This window comes from Hyperolius riggenbachi, chromosome 9 (genome assembly GCF_040937935.1).
Source record: "Hyperolius riggenbachi isolate aHypRig1 chromosome 9, aHypRig1.pri, whole genome shotgun sequence".
Classification (NCBI taxonomy): Eukaryota; Metazoa; Chordata; class Amphibia; order Anura; family Hyperoliidae; genus Hyperolius; species Hyperolius riggenbachi.
In genome coordinates this window covers 231052844-231069389 of record NC_090654.1, presented here as the reverse complement: position 1 = coordinate 231069389, position 16546 = coordinate 231052844, and the positions used below count along the sequence as shown (strand labels likewise).

Genomic DNA, 16546 nt, shown 5'->3' with positions numbered 1-16546 from the left:
TATCCATCTTTCCATAGTTACATTGTATTACACAGGGTGACTTTTTCTCAAATTCAGCAGCTGCATTCAGCAGAAAAAGTCGCCCTGTGTAATACAATGCAACTATGGAAAGATGGAAGTCGCGGCAATTTCGATCGCGAAAATAGCGAAAACTAAAAGGCGTAGGGTGGTGGTTTATATATCATTGGAAAGAGGAGAAAGAGAGCTTTAAAATGATATGCATCTTTCCATAGTTTCTGCACTGCTCGGAGTCCCTTTAACACTGTAACCGGATATGGGCTTTTGGCCAGTGATGTATGTGTTGTGAATTTTCCTTGTTAAACGCAATAAATTGATTTATAAAAAAAATATCTGTATATAGTACACAGAAGATAGCAGCATCTGGATTCCTGGAGGGAATAATGTAAACTCTGCTCAGGAAGACAACAAATTTGTATGACATCACTGGTGTACCCCTCTGTTCAGTCTTAAGGTGGCCACTAACTATCTAAATTCTAGCGAAAAATTGTTCGCGATCAGATAATTCTGATCGGAAGTGAAATTGTTCACTACACCATCAACAAACCAATCTTTGTTTCCTATCACACCCAATGAGAAAATCAAAATTTTGGGTTGATCGGATGATTATTACCTGATCATGCACCTCCATTACTGTGCACCCATGCTATGCATTTGAGTGAACCTAACTTGCCTAATCTCCATGCTCCCCTCCAAAGACTGACTAAGCATTACTTTGTACTCATACTGTGCTGCATGATCTGGTTTTCTCGTACTCCTGTATTGTCATATTGCTGTTTGTCACCCCTTAATATTGTCTGTAACCTAAATTAATGTCCAGCGCTGCGTAATATGTTGGCGCTTTATAAATACAATAAATATTAATAATAGTTCATAATCGATTGTACCTATCAAGGGAGATTACAACCAATCCGATCAGAATTTCTGATCGCTCAAACAATTTTTTGTTAGAAATTGGACAGTTAGTGACCACCTTCAAAGGACAACTGAAGCGAGAGGAATATGGAGGCTGCCATATTTATTTCATTTTACACAAAACCAGTTGCCTGGCAGCCCTGCTGATCTTTTGGGCTGCAGTAATGTCTGAATCAGACCAGAAACAAGCATGCAGCTAATCTGATTAGATCTGACAATGTCAGAAACACCTGATCTGCTGCATGCTTGTTCAGGGTCTATGGCTAAAATGATTAGAGGAAGAGGACTAGCAGGATAGCCAGGCAATTGGTATAGTTTAAAAGGGAATAAATATGGCAGCCTCCGTACCCCTCATATTGCAGTGCTCCTTTAACATTAGATTTTTAATTCTGAGATTTGGTCTATGTAAAAAAGAAAAATATTCAGTGGATAAGCTGTCTAACAGGCATGCTTGGAAAGTGGAGGCTAACAAATGAAGCGCATCAACTAGCTGGCAGTGGTTTTAATATGAGCAGAGTTTTGCCTTTTTCACCAGCCTCCGTTGCTTTTATGCACAAAAAACACAGTTCACCGAGAAGTCAGGGCTGATGTGGTATATGGATTTGTTCACAGAATGCCCTCCAATCACAGCCCTGCTTTCCCGTACTGGACAGCAGAGCTCAGAACTCATGGTTGTGCAGACCACGGTTCATATTCACAGTAACAAAAAAATCTGTTAATATCTCTGTAAAAGTGGTCAAACACTCATCGATTTTCTCGTTCAATGCCTTGCAGATCCAACTCTTCTGCTGGGAATCCATTCCCCAAAATGTCTGATCGATTGATTTAGACTAAAAACTGATCAAAAGTATCGATTGGATAAAAATGGAAAATTTAAACCAATCTGAGCAAGCGCCTTAGCAGATCGATGGCCTATAGCTTTGCACTGCATTAAACAGTGCAACTCTCCAGTTCGATCAATTTTTCAATAGATTCCCTGCTAGAACTTATTGGAAATTGATGTGCAGTGTATAGTAGGAGTCCATTACTCCTAAATCTATCCTTTTTCAGAAACAAATCGATCGTTGGGGAACATTGGGTGGAAATCCATAAGTGTATGGCCAGTTTTACACTCGCTAGTTCAATTCAGAATCCTTCAACAAAAAATATCAACAACAGATTCAAATCTTGTCAACAATCAGTAATTCCCTTCTTTAAATTTCACACGGTTATAAAGAACACCTGTAGTAATGCTTATGTAAACAGAGATCTGAAGAAACCCAAGATGTATAACAAACGAATTACTATTTTACTAAAGTAATTACAAAGACTGCAGTTTGGATTGGTGCACGTTAAAGTAATAACAAAAAATCTCTCTACTATAATAAATCTACTGCACAGAATACAAAATGTCTTGATACAGGTACAAAGAGCTCAATACCTGGTGATCGTAGTCCCAATCGGCAACATAGGCAGTGCAACATTTTGAGCCCTTGATCTGATTCTATCCTTCAAAAGTTGTTCCCCCCCCCCCCCCCACTTTCTTAACCTCAATTAAACATGTTTGTATTGATGCAGGCAATAAACTTATTAAAATGATTTTTGTTATGCAAATCCAAATTGAAATGGTTTGGAGTACTGCCCCCTGGGGTGGGATGTAAGTATTGCAGCATCTCAATCCCATATGTTTTGGTAACATTTTAGCTTATTGCAATTATAGCCCCCAACTGCCTTTTTAGCACATCACCCAATTACAGCCAACGTTATGAAGTAAATGAGAATAGTATCCTTTTAACTATTACGGGAAATGACGGTTTTTACAGTAGAAATAAAGACTACTGCATATTGACCAGCTGAATAGATACAGTAGTACAGCATGGGATTTAGGGGCGTATTTGGGTAAAACAGAGCCTATGGCAACACTGAAGTTGCTTCCCTGGGAAGCAGTGAGTGTAGACCTCTACCAGGAGCAGTGGCACCCACCTCCAACACCAGACCTCAGATCAGCAGCCTTCATCACGGCACACTTGGGAATTGCACATTAGTACAGTGCATCGGGTGGCTCTGCTGCTAGCCGAAGAGGAGAGCAGAGAAAAGCGATGGAAACTGCTGGACCTGGATGAGGGTATACTGCTTTCTTGCACATTAGTAAAGGGGTAGACACTGCAGCCTGAGAAGCAGCGGAGGGGAAAGCGCACCGGCAGCAGGCAAGTGAGAAGTTCTGAATTTCTAGGTGCCCTGCAAGTAAAGTGACAGGAGAACAAGGGGGGTGGGAGTCACTGAGTGCCGCTGGCCACCCTTCCATTCTGTCTTCTTATCTGCGGTCTGCTGGTAGGGAGGTGGGCGCCGTTGCACAGAAGCACAAAGAGGAGGGGTGCATGCATGGCTCCTATGGCACAAGCCATGCCTGCACTCCTATACATACACCACTGATGGGATCATAGGGACAATTTCCACTGGGATGCCAGATCCATTTTTAAATTGGATGTGGCACCCATGATTTTGCAAATCTGCAGCCCAATCGCTTAGTTAAAGGGACTTGGATGTGGGCTACGGCAAACTGAATTTTTCCCCTACATGCGATTCGGTTGCAGCCTTTTTATTTCAATAGGCTGCGATTCTGCATCCAGAATAACGTGCGGTAAACAGCTGCAATTTGCAGCTAGTGGAAATAAACCCTAAATAATTAGAACTCTTGCCTTGTGGGGTCAAATTTCCCCTAATGCTAGGTAAACACCATACAATTACCTGCCAGATTGTTTATTTCCAACATGTCCGATCTGAATTTTGATCGATTTTTCAATCATTTTCAGATCTTCTTTTCGATCAATTTTCCGATCAAGTTCCACAGAAGAGAACGGAAATTGATCAGGAAATCGAAAAATCGATCGAAATTCAGATGGGGCATTTTGGAAATAATCGTAAATCTGCGAGAAAATTGCATTGTGTGTACTTAGCATAAGGACGCTCAGTGCATGTCATTTATCCAGTTCCCAAACGCAAACGAATAGGTAATCTGACCCAACAGTGTGAGGAGAAACAGGACTTTGAATTCCTGGTGGACGGGGACTGATGTGCAAGCTTCAAAGCATTCTGTCTGTGCAAGAAAAGTGCTGGAGTCTTGTAAATGACTAAAATAATGTTTCATCGATATTCTCACTATCCTGTTCCTGTGCACAATCTTCACAATTATATAGCTGAAACAATTTTTAAAACTAATAGAGGCTGGGTCACCCCATAGGCCTTTGTGAATCTGTGGTCCACAAAATTTTGATGAAAGAAGAAACGGCCTTAGGAAGTTTTTTTTGGTTTTGTTTGGGTGCAGTTCAGGTTTTTCTGTGGTGAGGAGTTGTTAGAGAATGCCCCTTGTAGATCCGTTGCAATACTAGGAAATAACAAAGCAGCTGTCAAGTGCTATGACAGTTCTTCAGCTCAACCATGTAAGATCTCAGTTCTGTGGAATTGTACACCCACACCAACCTGCCCAGCACCAGTGTGACCACCACCAGCCACAGCTTCATCGGCGACAGGAAAGTGGCTAAGGTGCCGTAGGTCAGCAAGAGGAAGATGCAAGAGTAGACTTGCCAGATCAGCAGGAGGAACATGAAGAAGTGTATCGGCACACAGATGATCTTCCTAGTGTGCCGGAGGTGCGAAAGGAAGCCGTGTCCTTTGCATCTACATAGTAAACACCAGCAAAGGTACGCTGTCAGGGGAATATTGAAGAACAGCATCTGCAAAATGAGATTCCAGAGGTAATGCTCTGCTTTTATGGAAAACAGTGTTATCTAATTATCACACCAACATCCTGCTTAATAAAATGATTAATATGAATGAAGTAGAGGGGGAATTCAACCAACAAAATTATAGACACTGTGGCCCATATGGAATTAACTTTTTCTCCAGGGTTATCTCCTAGGAACCTAGAACATAATTTTGATTTTCTCTTTAAAATATTTTTAAGCATTTAAGCAACAGAAAAAGTAATATCAAACTTTTGAGTATTTTCTTGCTGATGGTTTAAATGGCATTTTATAACAAGGTGCACAAATATCACCTAGGAGAAAGTGAATTGCATATGGGAACCAGTGTTTAACACTCATCTTAAATGTGCTTTTTGAAATAACTTAGCTTTGATGCTAAGTTTATCCTACAACGTGGTTTACTGATGATATGCTACGTGTATAAACCCAACACAACCCGATTTGTTACCTGACTCTGCTCTCATTTCTTACAGCATCATTAGAAACAGGAATAAATTAATATTTCCAGAGATAATGTAAGTTGCAAATCTGAAGCAATTTAAAAAGAGGCATATACTTACCTATGGCTCTGGATCCTGTAGAGTCTCCCTTGTTTGCTCTCGGGCCGCCGGTTCCTGTGATGTCCCCCGGTGAAATGAAGCCGCCGTTAGGAGCCCTCAGAAGGCTTCAGGAGCTCTTGTGTCCTCAAGTTCTCCCAAAGACAGACGGCTTCCTACTGTGGATGCGCAAGTGAAAACATATTTGAGCAGTTGGCCAAAAACCCACTGCCAGCTCTGGAGACCCTGTAGGAAAGCCCCTGCCAGGCATTTTTAAACAGGGAATCCCTCTCCTTAATGTTTAGCCTCGAGATAGTGACATTTATTGTCGCTAATCTCGGGGGCAGTGTGGGGACACAGAGGCATGCCATAAGGCAGAAAACATGCCTCTGTGTCCCATCTGACCCCCCAAGATCCACCTCGGGTTCCATTTAGAGAAAGGTTGTACGCTCTTGCCCCAGAATTACAGCTCATTTCATTACAGTTGTTGATGTTGCCATAGGAGAGATTCACTCACTTCATGTAGTATCAACAGCAACAGGATGTGTAGGGAACGTTCCATAATTTGGACATAGACAGCAAAATAAAACCCAAGAAAAGAGCTAATTTTCCCCATGTTATCCAAATCTTGAAAAAAGACTTCCACATCGTTGATCAAAAAAATCAGTTTTCCTGTCAAATCCATGGCAGCATACTATGGGTTAACCCCGCCCCTCGACCAATCAGGACTGGTATCTATAAATCTTTCCACCCCAACATGGCTCCCTGCTTTTTTTCCTTTGTCCGAACTGTCAGGACTGGTCGTACATTTCAAAGTACAAGGTTTTTATTTTTTTGCCTTACCTGACTGTATTTATGCAGTCTCCGTGCAGGGTGCCTCCCCTCGCGCGAAGCTCCCTCTGAGAACCTCTAAACGAGAGTGTGAGTGGAGACCCCCCTGTCTGCTGATCTCTCCGGGGAGGAGTGGTTGAAGCCACATACAGTGTACTTGGCAGCAGCATGGCTGCAATGCAGCTTCGCTTGGGTAGAACTGGCACCAGGGAGCTGAGGCTGGCTACTTCCTAGGAGGGCGTGTACTCCTCGCTCTGTGCACTACACAGACCGGAGACAGAGTATCATAGAAATCACATGACTGGGGCTTCCAGGAAGTGGGCGGAGCTATGACGTCATCCACTCAGGAAGCATAAAGACACTATGGCTGCTCATAGTAGATGCTGCTGGCTGGGAGGAAAGCGTGCTGCCTCTGCTGGGAAATGTAAGTGCTATGGATTCTATTTTCTACTCTTGTTGGCGATTAGCTGTGCTACTTTCTTTGAAGCAATAGGTGGAGAGTGGTTAGCGCTGCAGGCTCGCAGTAATGTTCTTCTTTTGTTGTTGTTTATTTTTTGCAGTATCCTCCTTGTGCTCCGTCGCAGGGAAAGTCAGGTACTTTATATTTGCATAACACATTTGTCTTATGGCTGAGGGGATGTATCAGTTGTGGATTTTGATTATGCTGGGCTTTATTTTTTGTCTGTTACAGCACGCCGGTTTCTAGAGACGTAGATGTATATTACCTCATCTGTGTAGCTGTGGTTTTCAGGTATAGTTTGTCTGTTCAGTTGTCAGCATCTATAAAGTTGTGTGTCAGGGATGTGTATATACATATATATTTTTTTTTCCCCCAGCTCATGGTGCACCATTATTTTGTTTGTAGCTTTACGGAGAAAATAATGGAAGGTTCTACCGGTGACAGAGATCAGCACATTGATAATAGGTAAGGCCGTAGACAGGTAGGTATTTAGGTAGGAATAATAGAGGCGAGGGGTTTGACTGTGGGACTCATACACGAATGTGTATTTTGTCTTCCCAGCCCTCAAGATAGAGCATCCACTTCCTCATCTTCTGGTCATAAAGCATCAGCAAAATCCAGTAGAGCTCCGCAGAAAAACCCGCAAAACCTTACTAATATGCCAGATAAGAAGTACTGCTGGGCATGCGGGGAAAAAACAATGCCTGGAAAACTTGTGTGTATAGACTGTTTCTATTGTTTCCCCATGGAGGAGGAAAATCAGCAGCAGGACTTGCCAACACTAATTAAAGAGATAGTCCAGCAATCTTTAGAAGAACGCACGGCAGCGTCTTTGCCGGACAATCGATCCATAGGTGGAGGCGCAAGTATTACTGATACGCTGCCCTCACTGGAAGAGGTGGAAGTGGAGGAGGAGTTTTCGATAGGTTTCGATTTTGCACTTGTTGACCCTTTCATAAGATCAGTCAGGGAAGCCATACAGTGGGAAGAACCCCAGGAACTTCAAGCAAAGAAAATGAAATACTATCCGCATTTAAAAAAGAAGGTGGTGTCTTTTCCTATCATGGAAGAGGTTTCAGAGTTAGTAAAAGATGAGTGGTCCAGAATAGAGAAGAAACCTGCTATGGGCAATCGCTTATCCAAGTTGTATCCTATTCAAGGTGAACTAGCGGCACAGTTAGATGGACCACCCCTAGTCGATGCATCTGTAATGAGACTAGCCCGACATGTCACCCTACCAATAGAAGATTCGGTGGCGTTTAAAGACTCGCTGGACAGAAGGATGGATCAAGATTTGAAAAAAGCATATTTAAGTACGGGTGGAGCGTGTAAACCCGCGATAGCATTGACCTCGATAGCGAAGGCTATTAAAGTATGGGCAGATAACCTTGAGGGGGCAATCCAGGCTAACGCAGACAAACATACGTTAATCGCAGGTTTAGAAGAATTCCGTATCGCATCAGATTTCATAGGTGAAGCGTCGTTTGATATCCTGAGATGCGCCACGAGAGGTATGTTATATGATGTGACAGCAAAACGTGCAATGTGGTTGAAACCATGGTCGGCAGATTCGAATTCCAAGGCGGCGTGGTGTAGAATACCATTTGACGGTAAGAATCTATTTGGTAGCAAGATGGATACGGCAATTGCTAGAGTTACTGGCGGTAGGTCTGGATTGCTCCCTCAAGACAGGCGACCTAACAGAAGACAAACAGATAAGAGACCGTTTCAGTCAAAAAGCAAAAATTACAGGGCTCAAAGAGGCAATCAGGGGTTTCGCAGGCAATGGCAGGGAGCACAGTCAAATTTATCAAAGTATAACAAACAGCGAAACTCTACCTCTACGCAGAACGCCAAGTCATTCTGAAATAGGGCCCGCCCGTCTGGAGGCGGTTGGAGGACGTCTACGCAACTATCTTCGGACTTGGGCGGACAAAATACAGGACTCTTGGGTCTTAAAGACAATAGAATGGGGTCATTCATGGCACTTCAAAGATCTTCCCCCATTGGACCACTTTGTGCCAACACGTATACCACACAAGAAAGAGAAGTTATTAATACTCCAGCAATACATAAACGATTTAATACAGAAAAACGCCATCAGAGAAGTCCCACAGCAAGAAAGGAACAGGGGGTTTTACTCGCCGCTATTCTTCGTCACCAAAAAATCAGGAGATTTGCGACCAGTATTAGATCTAAGGCTCTTAAACATACAGATTCAGCAGGAAAAATTCAAGATGGAATCCCTACAAACCATCATTCCATCCATCCAGGTAGGAGATTGGCTATTGTCAGCAGATCTGGAAGATGCGTATCTCCACGTCCCCATACATGCGCACTTTCAGAAATACTTAAGATTTGCAGTAGGAGAAAGACATTTTCAGTTCCAGGTATTACCATTTGGCATATGTACGGCGCCAAGAACGTTCACGAAAATATTGGTGACCGTAATAGCATTTCTAAGGGTGCAGAATCTGCGAGTACATCACTACCTGGACGACGTGTTATTAATAGCGGATTCAGAACACAAACTAATGAGACACAGGGACATCCTCGTAAACACATTACAACAGTTTGGCTGGATAATAAATCTGAAAAAGAGCCAGTTAGAGCCGAATCAAACATTGATTTTTCTGGGGGCATTGATCAATACGAAGAACAACACTGTATCCCTGCCGGAAGACAAGAAAGCACAGGTCAAACAGAGGATATTGGAGGTGATAAAACATCAACATTTACAGGCCAGGCAATTTATGAGAATTCTGGGCACTCTTTCGGCGACAATTCCCATGGTTATGTGGGCAGCATGGAACATGAGAATATGCCAGAACAACTTCTTGAGGCAATGGAATGGGAAGGACCTATCTCAAAGGATCCATTTTCAACACAACATGAAGTCAGAACTAACATGGTGGCTACTGGATCACAACCTCAGCAGGAGTCGCAGTATACAGGTCACCGAACATTATTACATAACAACCGATGCAAGTCTCTGGGGCTGGGGAGCCCACACAGACGCGAAGTATGTACAAGGTATGTGGAAAGAGCCTGTCAGTGGAGTCCCCGCGAATGTGTTAGAGATTCGAGCAGCACACAACGCACTTCTCAGTTTCAAGAGGGAGATCCGGAACAGAGCGGTGGTGCTCAGAATGGACAACTCCACAGCTGTCTCATACATAAACAACCAGGGGGGAACGCGGAGTCGGTCGCTACTAAGGGAGGTCTGCCCGATTATGGAATTGGCGCAACAGACACTGACCTCACTTCGAGCAGTACACATACCGGGAACAAAGAACACATTAGCAGACACTCTAAGCAGAAAGTGGTTCGACAACAACGAGTGGGAATTGAACCAGGAAGTGTTCTATCAAATCTGCCAGAGATGGGGTCAACCGGAAGTGGACCTCATGGCAACCCCGAACAACACCAAATGTCGGAGATTCCTTTCCAGGTACAAGTTTTCACAGGCCTCAGGCTGGGATGCACTAACGGCGAAGTGGGATTTTCAACTAGCCTATGCCTTCCCTCCAGTCCCCCTCATCTATCGTCTGCTCAAGCGAATAATGATGGAGAAAACAACGTTGATTGTGGTAATACCATACTGGCCGAGAAGGCCTTGGTTTCCGATGTTGAAGAAATTAGCGGCGGAACCTCCATGGACACTACCATGTCCCAGAAATTTACTGACGCAGAGGGGCATACTTCATCCGGACCCCAAGGTGTTGGCTTTAACGGCTTGGAAGCTGAGAGGTCTAAATTAACAGCGTTAGGATGCTCGGAGGCAGTTACAAACACGTTATTAAAAGCAAGGAAGGACTCCACTAATAAAACTTATCACCGTGTGTGGAATAAATTTAGACAGTTTACTAAAGACAGAACTTTGGATGCGAATGACCCTGAAATACCCACTATACTTGAGTTCCTGCAAAGGGGAGTAGACATGGGATTAGGAAGCCGGACTATAAAAGTCCAGATTTCGGCCTTGTCAGCACTGCTAGATCGTCGCCTAGCCACCCATCCACTGATTTTACAGTTTACAAGGGCAGTAAGCAAATTAAGACCGGCAGTACGTAATTTATACCCGCAGTGGGACCTACCCACAGTGCTAAGGGGGTTAGCAAAACCTCCTTTTGTACCATTAGAGCAGTGTAACCTGACTAATTTGACACTTAAGATAGTATTCTTAGTAGCCATAGCTTCGGCAAGACGAGTGTCAGAGATTCAAGCTCTAGGTTGGCTACCACCTTACCTGCATTTTTTTCCGGACAGAGTAACACTGAGACCGGTGCCGCAATTCATACCAAAGGTGGCCACAAACTTTCACTTCGCACAGGAATGGAACTTACCTGTCTTCATTGATAAGGAATCGGAAACACCATCAGCATGGAACATTCCAGAAATATTAAAACAGTATGTGGAGATTACAAAACCATTACGCAAGTCAGACAGACTTTTTATAATCCCGGAAGGATATCGCAGGGGACAAGCGGCCTCCATACGGACCATAGCCACTTGGTTGGTGAGGGTTATACGGTCAGCCTACAGTATCATGGAAGGTACTGCCCCAACAAAAGTAACAGCGCATTCGACAAGGTCAATCTCAGCGTCATGGGCAGCGCAAGCAGGAGTCTCAGCAGAGGTCATATGCAGGGCGGCTAACTGGGCATCGGCCAATACATTTGTTAAGCACTATAAGGTGGACCCGGCTGCCTCTTCTACAGTTCACTTTGGCAAGAGTATATTTACAGCAGCCACAATGTCAGATACAGTATGAGAATGATGATAATTTTCATGGTCTGTTCTGTGTATATCAAATCATTGTTATGAATGAGAAATTAAATGTGTTTAAGCAGCATATTGTGCCCTCCCGAGTCTTATTATTAGATGGATAGTTAGATCCCATAGTATGCTGCCATGGATTTGACAGGAAAACGAAAATTGTATACTTACCTTCGGTAATTTTCCTTTCCTGTCGAATAACCATGGCAGCATACGGGACACCCACCCTAGTAAGATGCAGTCTTAGATGGACATAGTTACAAAAGCAGGGAGCCATGTTGGGGTGGAAAGATTTATAGATACCAGTCCTGATTGGTCGAGGGGCGGGGTTAACCCATAGTATGCTGCCATGGTTATTCGACAGGAAAGGAAAATTACCGAAGGTAAGTATACAATTTTCGTTATATTTATCTGTGAATGGCTAACAGGTCAAATGCTGCACTTTGAGGAAATTTTCCTCCCCACCCCCCCCTCAGTGTTTCCAGTAGCTGTTGGGCGGATCATGTGATTCTCCTCAGACACATGGCAGATTCCCTTATAGACTTTGTTGCAAGAAGCATGTTTATGTCTGTCTGGCAACTCATACCCAATTGGTTCATAATCAAACATTAGTACAGGTTCTAGCTGCAGGTTTGTATTATAATAAAAGTTATGAAGAGGTTAAGGTTCCGGACATATACCTGTGATATTCCAACCATGTACGTGAGGCTTCCATCCAAGAAGTGTCCCCCAACAACCACGCCAAAGGCAAAGCAAGCTCCCATATGGCCATCTACGATTTCTCCAATGAACCAGGGACCTGGAACAATACAGCATAAGATGGAGGAATGAATATACTGGTTTCATCCCCTCTAGGCTTCCCAAGCCTACTGTTCAGCAAGAGAACCTCATCCACTGAAACCGAAAATCAGCATTCACATGTTCGTCCTTCAAAGAGGTCACCACCTCATGTTTACTAACAATACAATGGTATTCAATGCAGTGTTATAACCTAAAACAATCCCCTCAGATGTCATCCTATCAACTGTCATCAATACACAAACCTGCATGGCTCCTATATGTTACCATTTCACAGTTCCTTCTATATACTGACCCTCATATCCTAATATTACTGATTCAAATGTCTAGCAGATATCGATGCCACAACATGGCCACGTGATCAATCGCTTTGATCGATTTCCAGATAAAAACAGGATTTCAAAAGGATCAAACATGAAGGAAAATCTCGGTTGCAAGGGCTCGATCTGTTGTGGAACAGTAACGGCGTTCAATTTCCCAACCAGTGACGGCCCCTCCAGCCAGTCTTACTCCAAGTGTATGGGTTTCCCCCGGGCCCAAGGGGAATGTTGCATCCTCAGCTGTCACGCTGGTTCAACTCTTTGTCTCTTCCTGTTTCTGGGATCTTTCTGAATAGTCACTGCGAGTACCTATACCACGTAACACCGCTGCATGCAGTGATGTCAACTACATGCAGCAGTTATCCATTATAGGTATCAGATTCTGTTTTTTAGCTGGAAGATATTCCATGTATAAAGTGGAATCAAAAATCAAAATGGCAGTGAAGCTTCTTAACTCAATTCAGATTGTTCCCACACAATCGCTACTTACACCCTCCTTATGATGATTCATGCTGTGTTCTCTAGCACAGTGGACATCAGAGGGGAGGATTAAAGCACGATCACCAGTGAGACTGAAGCAGTCAGGCTAGATCAACCATGGGCAAAATACGGAACACGGCCGTTCCCAGCCCGCCGATGCAGGGCCGGATTTACAGTGCCTCCCTCCTTCCTCTCTCACTCTTCCCTTCCTCCCTCTCTATGCAGACTTGCGAGTGGAGCAGAAAATGAGGTTACTCACCCACTCTTAGCTTCCAGCAATGATCTTCCTTCAGCTGCGCGACCTATGTCCCATCAACATGACTGTAGCGGCGCATCATCAGCAGGTCGCATGACAAGACGCGGCTTTGGCCGTAGAGAGAATGCTGGGTGCACAGCTGAAGGGAGATAGGCACTGGAGGATGAGAGCGAGTGAGTAACCTCAATTTATGCTCCACTCATAACTCTACATAGAGAAGAAAGGATCTGCTACTGGAGAGGGGGCAAACTAATACTGGGGGCAGAGTTGGCTATCTAAACTGGGGAGGGGGCTGCCTAATTCTAGGGACACATCTGGCTACCTATACTGTGGAGGGGACTGCCTATTACTGGGGTCACACATTGCTACCCATACTGGGGAGAGGGGGCTACTTAATACTGGGAGCACACCTGGCTACCTTTACTGGAGGATAGAGCTACTTAATGCTAGAGGCACACCTGGCTATCTATACTGGGGAAAAGGCTTATCGGCTAACTGGGTGCAGAACTAAGACTAGGGGAGCATTTGGCTTCCAGTACTGGGGGAGGAGCACATCGCCTACCGATACTAGTCTGGCCCCTCTGTCAAATTAAGATCCCTTTGTGGCCCAAGAGCCAGTTTGCCTACCCCTGGGCTAGACTAAGGTAAATTGGACTACTACAATAGTCCATATTACAAAAATGTAGTGTATTTGGACTATAGTAGTAGTCGAGTAAAGATTTTCAGTGTAAGAAACAAGATATGCGCTTTCATTAAACACTTCTCTTTCAGGAGAGAGTTATGGATTTGTATTCATCCTGGCTAATCACTATTATGGTCCCATGCAGTGGTAGATGCTCAACATCTCTCCTCTCCCCATAGAGATAAAGAAGCCATTTGGCCAAGGTCAGAAACAAGTCTGTTCCCAAAAGTGTTGGTTTGTGATTATTTCTGCTGTACATGTATTACTCACCTACAGCTGTGTACAGATTAAGCAGGAAAATTGTATAGAAGAATACGTTGTTCTTGCTCAGTACATGCATAGAGAATGAGGCTGATGTAAAATATCCAGGAGGTCCTAAAAGTATACAAACAGATTAAAATCCAGTGAATAAATGACAACTTAAAAAAAAAACAAAAGAAAAACGTAAAGCAAAAAGAAAAGCTTCACCGATTCTGGACTGCACTAGTTGAAATTTGCCCCCTGTTTGGGAGCTGTTATCCCTGCCAGGGCGTAGGATTTCAACTTCCCTGCTGCACGCTCCCGCCAATAGCGCCATTCTCCTGCTGCTACAGCTCATTCGCCCTGCTGTCAGCAAAGCTCCATGAGCCAATCAGGAGCCATTTTCATTGGCTCACACTGATTACAGGGTCAGAAGCCAATGAAATCAGCTACTGACCGGCTCACATAGTTCTGTCAATTGAAATTCAGCGACGGCGTGACCGGCAGTAATGGCAAATCCATGTGGTCTGAGATCCGTAGGCTGCGTTTTTCGTAGGCTTGTGAATATACACGTTTGCTCATGTCACATGTCAGTTCAGGTACGCATTAAGAATACCGTATTGCTTGCTAGTACAACTGTGTCTTTACAGATAGCAGCATTAGATTGACAGATCTTACCCCTCAGTATGGGTCTTCTTCTTATCTTGTATATAAGGAGTAAGAGGAGCTGACTCAGCACTATGAGAATGAACAGCACCTGCGCCTGTGGAGAGACAGTAACAAGGCAAACATCACATTAATCTTCAGAGTCCTGATCCAGAGGTGCATGAATAGAAAAGATTATAAAGTAAATGTGAAGCCAAAAACAAAAAAACTCATCTATGGAGAGAAAAGGCTCTGGGCTGTGATATATACGCTAGTAGCATAACCGTTACTACGGTAACCATAGTAACGGCTGTGCTACTGGAGTACCGTGGGTCATGCCACTTGCAATACTTCTGCGAGGCAGTAACGATAATATTGCTGTGGGCTGTAATATTACCACTGTTTGATGAATCATCCCCATAGAGTCTTTCCACTCCTTTCTTAGTGTCCTCACTCCAGCACTGTTAGCCCCTTTGCACGTATTTAACCAAATGGTCGAATTCGCCTTCGGGGAACCTTGGCAGGCTGCAGAAGCAATCTTGTTCCCGATTGCTTCAGAAGCCTTCCGAGGGCTCCCAGAGGTGATGAAATTGAACAGGGGACATCTCTGGAAGAGGACAGCGAGAGAGGACCGGGAAGACTATAAAATCCAGAGCTTTCCCTCTCCATAGGCGACTTTTTTTTCCAGTCCTATGGATCTGAGTGTGCATTGGGAAGATGCCGTAAAAACTGAAAAACCGCCCATAAACTCGAAAAGGGGCAACACACACGTACAATAACTCGCCTTGAACGATCATGCATTGATCAACAGGGCGGCCGTTCGTGGCCCGAGTGTTATACAGACACAATACTCAGCATGTACTCTTTAATGCAGAGGGGAGCAGAGATGAAGGGATGCATGTTACGGGAGCTGCCATGAAAAACAGAGGAGATCCGCAGCGCCGGAGTAGTTAAATATTACACTGCTCACTGCTATTCTGCAACAGCCTGCTATGTAAAAATGTCAACTACTCAAAACAGTCATTTCTCCTAGGGAGCAGGGCTGTGGAGTAGGTAAAAAATTATCCGACTCCAACTTCGACTCCTCAGTTTATGAACCCTCCGACTCCAGGTACCCAAAAATTGCTCCGACTCCTTCACTCCGACTCCGTTCTCCTGCACACGTTATGGCCTGCGGCATGTCGTTGGGATGTTGCGGTGCGACGCAATCAGCAATGGTAGTTATTCATTCACCCGACGGGAAAAAGCCGGCTCTGGACGATTAAAAGGTCCTGGGTGCGTTGAACCGCCACGCACCAAAACACAGCGTCAGATGTGAAAGGTAAAATGAAAGTCTATGGCCTTTCATGTTAACTTGGCTAACGAAAAGTATTGATTTTGCGTTAAAACGCAGAAGACAAGCTCAGAGGTGAAAGAGCCATAATACTTATCAGGGCTGTGAAGTTGGTACAAAAATCATCCGGCTCCTCAGTTTTATGAAACCAACAACTCCGACTCCAGGTACCCATAATTGCTTCAACTCCCACTCCTCGACTTGCCTCCATAGCCCTGCTAGGGAGGATTTTTTACGGTATGCAATCCTGATAAGCAATTTAATATGGCATTATCCTGATGTAATTATAATACACTGAGCCCATCTTACCATAACGTAGTGATCAGTGAGGAGAATCAGAGATGGGAACAGGCTAAAGCTGACAGACACATCATCCTCCAAGCTAAACAGGTGGCTTCTGGCTTGTTTCCTCCCAGAGGCATCCTGCAACACAAATGTTATACATGCAACGTGGGCCCGAACTATGGCTACTATTAGACCTTCCAGATAGTCATTTGATGCATTCAGGCC

At 44.1% G+C, this 16546-nt stretch overlaps 2 protein-coding genes across 5 annotated transcripts in view; one reads left to right on the top strand and one right to left on the bottom strand.

Moving 5' to 3' along the window:
* Positions 1–1354: 1354 nt before the first annotated feature.
* TMEM62 (transmembrane protein 62) overlaps positions 1355–16546 on the bottom strand; it is a 71907-nt gene continuing 56715 nt past the window's right edge. For all 3 annotated transcript variants that reach the window (XM_068254149.1, XM_068254150.1, XM_068254151.1), the window contains 5 exons: positions 16346–16459; positions 14737–14821; positions 14089–14193; positions 11963–12081; positions 1355–4646 (listed from right to left, as the gene is read on the bottom strand). In XM_068254149.1, the coding sequence (XP_068110250.1) occupies positions 4320–4646; positions 11963–12081; positions 14089–14193; positions 14737–14821; positions 16346–16459 (750 nt within the window). In that variant the 3' untranslated portion in view covers positions 1355–4319. The remainder of the gene's footprint in view (positions 4647–11962; positions 12082–14088; positions 14194–14736; positions 14822–16345; positions 16460–16546) is intronic.
* LOC137533018 (uncharacterized) lies at positions 6385–11360 on the top strand. 2 transcript variants are annotated; one of them, XM_068254147.1, is made up of 5 exons: positions 6385–6467; positions 6604–6637; positions 6735–6794; positions 6909–6968; positions 7065–11360. In XM_068254147.1, exon 5 carries the CDS (start codon positions 8473–8475, stop codon positions 11275–11277), a length of 2805 nt encoding a protein of 934 aa, XP_068110248.1. In that variant the 5' UTR covers positions 6385–6467; positions 6604–6637; positions 6735–6794; positions 6909–6968; positions 7065–8472; the 3' UTR covers positions 11278–11360. The 2 variants fall into 2 exon arrangements, with proteins under 2 accessions (XP_068110248.1, XP_068110249.1); XM_068254148.1 differs by having other exon boundaries at positions 6391–6467; positions 7065–8998.

Bases quoted from the DNA above. Each gene is read 5' to 3' on its own strand.
- LOC137533018 (XM_068254147.1), top strand. From the start codon at position 8,473: ATGGGGTCATTCATGGCACTTCAAAGATCTTCCCCCATTGGACCACTT.